The 10,114-nt window shown below is 44.8% G+C and overlaps 1 protein-coding gene across 1 annotated transcript; it reads right to left on the bottom strand.

Annotated features, from left to right (window-relative positions):
* Positions 1-8,647: 8,647 nt before the first annotated feature.
* On the bottom strand, positions 8,648-9,810 carry LOC133762511 (L-lactate dehydrogenase B chain-like). The gene has a single exon (XM_062195516.1). The coding sequence runs from the start codon at positions 9,752-9,754 to the stop codon at positions 8,849-8,851; it is 906 nt and encodes a 301-aa protein (XP_062051500.1). The 5' UTR covers positions 9,755-9,810; the 3' UTR covers positions 8,648-8,848.
* Between the last annotated feature and the right edge of the window lie 304 nt (positions 9,811-10,114).

Below are 10,114 nucleotides of genomic sequence, written 5' to 3'. Positions count from 1 at the left end.
CTCTTGAAGGAAACAATAACCATTTGACTTGGCTAGAAATGCCAAGGCCACATAACTAAGTAGTAGAGGTACATCTGCAGTCCTCATCTTCTCACTGCCAAGTCTGCTGTTGCTGTTCGCATTTTTGCTGCATCTTTCTACATACCTGAAAGCCCCATTACAGCACTGGGGCAGCACAGCATGGAGCTAATGAGGTTTAATACTGGTGATGGAGGGCCTAGAGAGGACTCAGAAGTGTGACTTTCAATTCTGTTTTCATCCCTAGCTTGAATTTTAGTTCTCCTTCTTTCCACTTGCTGGATGAACGATTTTGGAAGATGCTAAATTTTCTCTCCAAACTTCAGTTTCCTCATCCTATAATGGAGAGACAGTAATCCTTATGCCAACCTCAAAAGCTTTTCAGGATGCAATGATAAAAAAAAAAAATACGTGGTCTCAGTCCATCAGGTCTACTACAATCAAATACCAAAGACTGGGTGGTTGATAAACACCAGGAATTTATTTCTGACAGCTCTGGAGGCTGGGAAACTCAAGATCAAGAAGCAAGCACATTCAGTGTCTGGTGAGGGCCTGCTTTCTGATACACGGGTGTAGTGGAATGAGAAGGCCATGCCAAGGTGGCCACTGGCAAGTGAGCGTCAGTTAGTCAGGAATGGTTTTGAAACTGCCTAGCAACAGGCTGTGATTGGATGGCTCTGGAAACTGCCTGGCAACAGGCTGTGATTGGATGGATTTGAAACTGCCTGGCGACAGGCTGTGATTGGATGGCTGTGGAAACTGCCTGGCAACAGGCTGTGATTGGTTGGGGTATGGACCGCCCCTTGACCAGATTGGCTGGTCTTGGCTATATAAGCTGTTGTACCAACTGTAATAAACGAGTCTGCAGGCTGCTCGCCTCAAGCCTGCTCTCACCGGACTCCCGGGGTCTGTGTGTTGACTCCGCGCCTCTTGCCCCCACCACGCTGCTCTTCTCAGAAACGAACCCACTGCAACACACGGGTGGTGTCTTCTCCCGGTGGTGCCCTCACAAGAGAAAGGAGCAAGGGGCCTCTGCCTGTGGATCTGCCCTCCCAAACTAACCACCTCTCAAAGCCCTACTTTCTCATATCAACACTTTCAGGGTTAGGGAAGAACATTAAGGTCATAGAATATGTCAGTGGAATCCTGCAGATGGTAAAGCACTAAATCAAACATTGCTACTCAGAGGTATTGCCTTGGGTAAGGAAGTATCCAAGATAACACAGTAGGAGCCACAGATCCTCAACTGCTAGTCATTTTTAACAACATTTAACATGGAAAGCAAGAGAAACTGCAGTTTCGCTGGCCACCAGCTGCAGGAGAATGAATCCCTGTTTGAATTAGTCTCAAGATTAATCCAAGCAAAGAATTTCAGAAGGATGCCAAGGAAAGAGAACAGACTCTTCCCATCTGTTGTAATGAAAAAGCAAAGTATTGTATGACCTGAAATTAGAAGGGAAATACGAACAAAAATACTGCATTTGGGTATTCTTGGAAAAGCGGCTTTGTATATCATTTTAAATCTAATGTCCCCCTTCCAAATTAGTCATCTTCTGGGTAGAAAAGCAGCACCATCCTGTTTCCTTCTAGCCAGACTTAGAAACCGTTGTTATGTCTTCTTTGTGGGAGGTTAAAGTAACAAAGAAACTACTGAAGGAATATTAAGAGCTATTATTTTCCTTAGGATCATTTAATTCTATAATACACCAGTGGAATTTTTATTTTAATAGCTGTGTGGGGAATATGCAGTACTTCAAAATTTTGCACTAGCTACTTCTGCAACTCACAGCTTGCTACTCAGAAGACGGAAGAAAAACAGGACTGGTAAGGTGACAGTAAGAAAAGAACACCTTTCTCCATCACTCCTGTCTCACTTGTCACTGTTGGTCTGGATCAGCCTGTAGGGATTTGTTAGAAACATCTGCCCTGGTAGAAAAGTTGCTGCTACCACTGTGGTCAGTGATTTCTTCTTTCACATAATTTTCAAAGCTAAAACTGCCATCAGGTAGTGAAATGTTCTGCCTTAGTATATCCCTCTTCATTACTCTTATAAATTAGCTGCAATTTCAGAGACAGCTGGGTGCCATTGTTCCATTCCATTGAGTAGATAAATGATCCAAAGGGGCTTTTAATATTTCTACAAGTCCCGCCAAGTCATTCCTTCCAAACCTGAGACCACACACCAAGATGGATATTGAGATTTCTTAAGTTTCCAGGTTAAGACAAATGATAAATAAGCCAAACAAAACAAGAAGAGGTGACCATGGTGAGGCCAGTTCCTTGCCTAACACACTTTCTAAGTACAATGACCATAAAGTTGTTTATTGCTCCCAAGACAGGGATCTGGCATTTCTTATGAGAAGAAAAGCACTTCAGATTGGCAATCATGAGGAAAAGCATGTGGAGTCCAAGAAATCAACAGGCAGAAAGAGAAATTCAATGCCCATGGACATAATGACACAGGAAAGCAACTAAACTAGAACCTTAATAGAGTGCTCCCCACAAAAGTCTAGCATTAGGTTCAGCATCTCCTGAATCAATATGACAGACACAAAATAAGCATTCAACAAAAATTGAATAAATAGGATGGAAAATTTAGCTGATCTGAAGAATCGTCCAAGGAGTCTTTTTCTCTAGAAATTCAATTTTCAATTCTTTGCCTGGAGGATTAGAGAAAGCTGTCATATTCCTAAAGAACATAAATAACAAGTGCAGGGCACTGACACAGACCACACGTGGCAAAGACTACCGAGAAGGACATCCACTTTCATTGCTCTGAATCACCTTCAGCAAGGAGAGGAAAGTACCTAGAACCTAAATGCACTTCAGTGACATTAAAATACCCCAGATATAAATGCTATGTAGAAGCACCTCAAAAATTCTATTTTCATGGGTGGGCAATGATGGTACAGCATGTTTAGCCACTGCCTAGGATGCCTACATCCCATATCATAGTGTCTGGGATGGAGTCCCACCTCTACTTCCAATCCAGCTTCCTGCCAATGTGTCTGGAGGTTCCTGATAATGGCTCCAGTACTCAGGTCCCAGGGCCAAGGCTGTGATGCAGCAGGTAAAGCCACCGCCTACAGTGCTGGAAACCCAAATGGGCGCCAGTTCAAGTCCCAGCTGCTCCACTTCCAATCCACTAATCCTGCTAATGCACCTGGGAAAGTAGTGAAAGATGGTCCAAGTCCTTGGGCCTCTATGCCCACATGAGAGACCCAGAAGAAGCTCCTGGCTCCTGGCTTTGGATCAGCTCAGCTCCGGCCATTGCGGCTATTTGGGGAGTGAACCACTAGAAGGAAACTTCTCTCTCCCTCTCTGCCTCAGCCTCTCTGTAACTCTAACTTCAAATAAATAAATCTTTGGGGGAAAAAAAAAGTACTCAGATCCCTGCCACCCATATGGGAACCCAGAGGGAGATCCTTCCTGGTCTCGGCTTTGACCAGGCCCAGCCCTGGCATGTGGGCAAGCATGTCTCTCTCTCTCTCTCTCACTCTCTCTTCCCCCCATTGCCACACCCCCTCCATGTGTCACTCTGCCTTTCAAATAAATAAATCTCTCCAGCATTGTGGCATAGGGGTAAAGCCACACCTGCAATGCCGACATCCCATATATGTGCAGGTTCAAGTCCTGGCTGCTCCATTTCCCATCTAGTTCCCTGCTAATGGCCTGGGAAAAGCAGCAGATGGCCCAAGTACTTGGGCCCCTGCCACTCATGTGAGAAACCTCGAAGAAGCTCCTGGTTCCTGGCTTCCACTTGGCCCAGACCTGGCCCTTGCAGCCATCTGAGGAGTGAACCAATGGATGAAAGATCTCTCTCTCTCTCTGTCTCTCTAACTCTGACTTTCAAATAAATAAATACATCTTCTTAACTATTTTCAGATCTCTAATTACTAAAACAAATCTGGGGAAAAAATGAAAAGTAACAAAATATATGCTTTCTGGGCCTCATTACCAGCAAATAAAGTGAAGAACTGGATGGATTAGTGATTATAAAGTTTTTTGTTACAAGTTAGAAAGAAATCACATAAGAATGTGCGCTTTGTTTTTGTAAACAAGCTGGCAACACTTCTCCAAAGTGTGTTATTTGGTTCTATGCAAGTTACTAATAACTTACTCTTCTTTCTAGATAATAAACCTTTATCTTCTTAATCCTTAATGTCTAGCACTGTTCATTTAAGTCATCGCCAAAAATGGAACACTTAGAGATAAAACTCCAAATAAGCACTACCCTATGAGGAAAGGATATAAGAACAGTGAAGCCAGGATAAAAAAATTCACAAAAGAGTAGCAGGAAAATTTGTTATTCATAAATAAATATACCTAGTGTCATCTTATGAGTTTGCCACTTGCAGTTTTTTAAATTTTTCATTTTCTATTAAAGCCAGAAAGAGAGAGAGAGAGAGGATCTTCCATGTACTGGTTCACTCCCCAAATGGCTGCACAGCCAAAACTTAATCCACATCTTTCACGTGGGTCGTCATTGCTTAAGCCATCATCTGCTGCCTTCCCGGATGCATGCTAGCAGGAAGTTGGGTCAAAAGTAGAGGTGGTACTCAAACCCAGCCACTCGGGTGTGAGATGCTGGCGTTCCAAGTGGCATCTTTAGTGCCATGCATGCATGCCCTGCCACTGGTTTTCAAGATCAGCCACTGAAATCTTCGTATTAATGGCTCCTGAATCTTTGTCTCCAGACTCCATCCCTTTACCTGGATGTAACCATTCATCTTATTTCCCCTCCTAGCCCCTCTGCCTATGAACCCCAGAAACTTAAACATAAGGAAGATAAAATAATAATAATAATAATAGGCAATCCTTATATGATGTGAGTTCCGAGGTCTGTGCAAACATTAATTCATTCGATCCTCACAACTTCACATGTAAAGCAGATCCACTCCGCCTTGCGGCACCGGCACACCGGGTTCTAGTCCCGGTTGGGGCACCGGATTCTGTCCCGGTTGCCCCTCTTCCAGGCCAGCTCTCTGCTGTGGCCAGGGAGTGCAGTGGAGGATGGCCCAAGTGCTTGGGTCCTGCACCCCATGGGAGACCAGGAGAAGCACCTGGCTCCTGCCATCGGATCAGCACGGTGCGCCGGCCGCAGTGCGCCAACCGCGGCGGCCATTGGAGGGTGAACCAACGGCAAAAGGAAGACCTTTCTCTCTGTCTCTCTCTCTCACTGTCCACTCTGCCTGTCAAAAAAAGAAAAAAAAAAAAAAAGCAGATCCAGTCCCTCATATTTCTACACATAATGGAATTAAGTCACAGAGGGGTTAAGCAGTTCGTGAGCAAAAAGCTAGAAATGGGAGGAGCTGGAATTTGAAAGCACACATTCTGATTCCAGAACACTTATCCTTAGCTGCCACCCACCTGATGTGAGCCCCTCTGGCCTTAAATTCTCCTGGATCCTGAGATGGAACCCAGTTACTCCAGCTGTGGGCCTGGTAGCCTGTGCCAAGATCACTGACCCAGCAATCCTATTAGTTGGGACTATAATGTCTTTCTTAGAGTACTTGTTCTCTCTCATGCAGGCATTCCATGAGACAGAGCTCTGCCATGGAATGCTCTGTGATGATAGAAATTTTCTGTGTTGAGTTTTACAAACCTTCTTTATATAGGAAAAAAAAAAAAAATTCCTGGGTCCAGTGCTGTGTTGTAGTGGGTAAAGCCACCACCTGCAATGCCAGATCCCATATGGGCATTGGTTTGAGTCCCAGCTGCTCCTCTTCCGATCCAGCTCTCTGCCATGGCCTGGGAAGGCAGTGGAAGATGGCCCAAGTCCTTGGGCTTCTGTACTTGCATGGGAAACCCAGAAGAAGCTCTTGGCTCCTGGCTTCAGATTAGCACAGCTCCAGCCATTGTGGCCATCTGGGGAGTGAACCAGTGGATGGAAGACCCTCTCTCCCCACCGCCCCTCTGCCTCTGCCCCTCTGTAACTCCATCTTTCAAATAAATAAATAAAACTTCCCAAAAAAACCCTTCATATCACTCTCGGTGATCAGCTCAGTCAGATCTTCTCCTCTGTTGTTGCAGCAGTCTTGAGCCTGTTAGCCCTGAGGCCTCTTCCCCCATCTCCCCCTAGCCTGCTCTGTGCACTGGGGGGCTCAGCTCCAAAGCTACATTTCCCTGGAGTTGGGGGATCTGCCATCAGCCAGGGGCAGTACTAGAGGGACAATAAAGAAACAAAGAAAAGAAGAACCCAGGTCCTTTCTCTCCATCTTTCTCCACCTTCAACAACACCCGCAGCCATGGCACTCTCTCTCAACTGTGCCAGCTTGTACCATCCAAGCCTACTGTGGCTTCAGTTCACTCTCCATAGCACGGCCCTGGCTCTGGGCTCCAGCAACACTAACTCTCCCCTCTGTTACTCCTGCCTAGCAGGGCCGTAATCTTCCCTCCATTGGGAGGGCCATCTGGGTTGGCTCACCATGCCCTGTTTGACTTCCTAGCAATCGCATCACCTGTGTGACCACGTCTGTACTAAACTCATCTCTGCTCTAACTGCTCAGAGTACTTTCCATGTTCAGATCTGTTAAAGCTCACATGGTAGAGCTGGCAAGTGCCTTTGCCAGTTTTTGCTAAGTGCTTCCACAGACCAAGTTCGCAAAATTAAATCCTTCCCTTAAATTGCATCCACATATGTGCATATGTTATATTCTGCTGTGGTTTTTTTCTGCTTTTTTGGTTTTCTTTAGAAAATCGTAATCTTCAAAGGCAGGAACCACAAAAACCTACCACTGCCAGGCCACCACGTTTACTGATACAGGCTATGCCTGATAATGTAACCCCCTCTAATGCAAGAGGTGGCCCCAACCCTACCCTCTTACCCTGGGTTGAACTGGCCCACCAAAAGGAAGGCCCTTTTCTGATTGGTTTCTGCACAAGGGCCACATTTTCCAAATTGTCTGTGTAGAAGATATTTCCCTAATTTGCACAAGGGTAACTTTGCATCCATATTTTTCATTTCCCTATCTAGAGGCACACAGGATGGTGGATCTGGCGTCATCTAACTGCATAAAGTGATGAGTAGCATGGAGGTGCAGGGATCTTGCGTTAAGATGGTCCCTCAGTCCTCAGCAAGTTCTTGGTGTCTTCTATGCTGCAGACTGCAGTGCGTTCTAGTCCGCTGTCCGCCATCCCCTGGATCATGAGCTCCTTGAGGACAGGGACTGTGTCTCTTCCAGCTTTATATCTGCAGAGCTCCTCTGCCCATGGTAGATGCTGAATAGATGCTCACTGAACAGTGCTTCATAGTTTACAGGGCACTTTTACAGATATTATTGTATTTAATGCTCACAGCCACACTGACTCACACTCAAAGTTGAGTGAGCTTTTGATGGAAATATTAGGGCACTTCAAAACATTTGTCAGAAAATGGAATTAAAGAAAAGTTTATGCTTTTTTTTTTTTTGCCTCTTTCACCATTGGGGGCCCTTGCTGCCCCTGTGCCTCTGGGGCACGTGGCCACCCCCTGCTTTCTGGCCTACACGCTCCTCCTCGTGGCTGGCTCCTGATGTTCGGTATGAATCCAGACTTCCCTCTCGCTTTCACACAGAGCCCTCACTCTTCTATGCATTTCTCTAAGTAAAAAGCTTAAAAATTTTTAAAAATAAAAAAAAATGTTTACTTTGGTGCAAAAAAAAAATCCATGCACAGTTTTTTCATAACATGTATTCCCTATGAATTTTTGAAGAATCCTCATAAGGATGGATTTCAAAACTTTGGACACCAAAATAATCTGTTAATTTTATTGTCCACAAATTCTAAAATACCTTCACACTTTTATCCATATCACAATGAAACAGCTATTTTCTGCTAGCCACTTTCTTATTCTTCCTATCACCATCATCTTCAAATGCTTTTAGCACAGAGCAAGACAATTTTGAACAGATTTACAGTCTCTTTCTCATAAACTTTCTCTCTGCTTTAAAAGACAAACTTCCCACCTCAGGAAATGAGGCTTTGACTCTTTGGTTTGGTTTGCTTTGTAACAAGCTCAGTTACGGTTATTCCTAATAAGGTGACACATGATGCCACTGTCTTATATCAGCTGTCAATTTCCATAATTTCCTTACATTATTTTTAATTATCTTCTTTCCAAAACAGAGGTGGCACCAGACTTAATCATTCAGAAGGCAAACTTAATTCGTAATCTACACATTATGCCTCCAGCCAGGTCTCCACTGTTCTTGTTCCAGACTCATTTTCAGATGTCAGTAACTGCCATGCCAAGCTCATGAAAATGGTTCTGCCTCTCTTAATATTAAATCCATTCACACACACACACACACGCACACACACACACACCCCAATTCTGCAAAAATCTTTGTAGCTCTTTGGTCTTCTCCTGAACTTCAAAAAGGAACCATAACTTCATTCCCCACTTTTACATTTTTTCTTCTCCTTTACAATAGCAACTAGGGTTTTTCTCTTTGCATCTTTTTTAAGGAATTGTTATAGACACTTCTGGGATTTATAAAAATAATTTCCTTCACGTTAATGTAAAAATTCTGCTGCTTGCCAACTCGTTAGAAATAAAAGTTATGATTCTAATTTTGTTTTTCTCTCTTCTCTTTCCAACCTTTACCTCATTTTTCCCTTTATCTCACCTCTTCTATTTCTTTTTTTTTTCACACTACAATAGTTAATTTTATTTGTTCAAGAGCTCATTTTTGCAAGCATTAAGCAAGGCTGCACTTGGAGTCTGAGCCCAAAATTCACCTAGTAAGGAGGAGGAAAAGCAAACTGTGCCCCACACCCGGGGATGAGAGCTATGGGCTCAGGACTAATCCCATTAGAGCTTTGGTTTCTACAGCCTAGCACCCGCAAGTCACAGGTCTTTGAGGTCCTTCTGGATGTCCCACAAGGTGTCTGCACTTTTCTTGAGCTGGGCAACCTCATCGTCCTTGAGCTTCTGGTTGATGACGCTGGTTAATCCCCGGGCATTGAGGATGCACGGAAGGCTCAGGAAGATTTCGTTCTCAATGCCGTACATGCCCTTCACCATTGTGGACACTGGGTGAATCCTAGAGAGATTTTTCAGCATGGATTCAATGAGATCAGCCACACTTAATCCAATAGCCCAGTTAGTGTACCCTTTTAGCTTGATGACTTCATAGGCACTTTCCACCACCATCTTGTGCACCTCCTTCCAGTTTTCACTATCGTTGTCCGTTCCCATCTCTGGATTCAGTTCCTGGAGAGAAACACCTGCCACATTCACTCCACTCCAGACAGCCACACTTGAGTCTCTGTGTTCTCCCAGAATCCATCCATGGCAGCTGCTGGGATGAATGCCAAGTTTTTCAGCCATGAGATAGCGAAATCTAGCAGAATCCAGATTGCACCCACTTCCAATCACACGGTGCTTGGGCAGTCCACTTAGTTTCCAGGTCACGTATGTAAGAATGTCCACTGGGTTGGAAACCACGATGATGATGCAGTCGGGACTGTACCTGACAATCTGGGGAATAATGAACTTGAAGACATTCACGTTTCTCTGCACCAGGTTGAGACGGCTCTCCCCCTCCTGCTGTCGGACTCCAGCGGTCACCACCACAATCTTAGAATTGGCTGTCACGGAGTAGTCTTTATCTGCCACGATTTTGGGTGTCTGGAGAAACAGACTCCCATGCTGCAGATCCATCATCTCTCCTTTGAGTTTATCTTCCAGGACATCCACAAGAGCAAGCTCATCAGCCAGAGACTTTCCCAGAATGCTAATAGCGCAGGCCATCCCGACTTGTCCAACACTCACTACAGTGATCTTATTGTTGGGGACTGCTGCCTCATTGTCTGATCAATCTTTTAGCTACACTGCTCCAAGCCACCCTTTAACCCTTGCGCAAAATATCAATTCAGTGGTCTCACACACATTCGCCACCACAGGCATGCCTCTTTCCTGCCTGCATCGGTCACTGCTACTTGCTGAATGATGCTTTCTCAACACTGATCTGCTCAGATTTGCATAATTTTAAAATCCCTCCAGTTATCAAAATAGAATGGGTGGGGCTGGCGCCATGGCTCACTTGGTTAATTCTCCGCCTGCGGCGCCAACATCCCATATGGGTGCTGGTTCTAGTCCTGGTTGCTACTC

The sequence above is a fragment of the Lepus europaeus genome, chromosome 6 (genome assembly GCF_033115175.1).
Source record: "Lepus europaeus isolate LE1 chromosome 6, mLepTim1.pri, whole genome shotgun sequence".
NCBI lineage: Eukaryota > Metazoa > Chordata > Mammalia > Lagomorpha > Leporidae > Lepus > Lepus europaeus.
This window is presented reverse-complemented; position numbering and strand designations above follow the sequence as displayed.

Excerpts from the sequence above, each read along its gene's own strand:
- LOC133762511 (XM_062195516.1), bottom strand. The coding sequence starts at position 9,754 with ATGGCCTGCGCTATTAGCATTCTGGGAAAGTCTCTGGCTGATGAGCTT.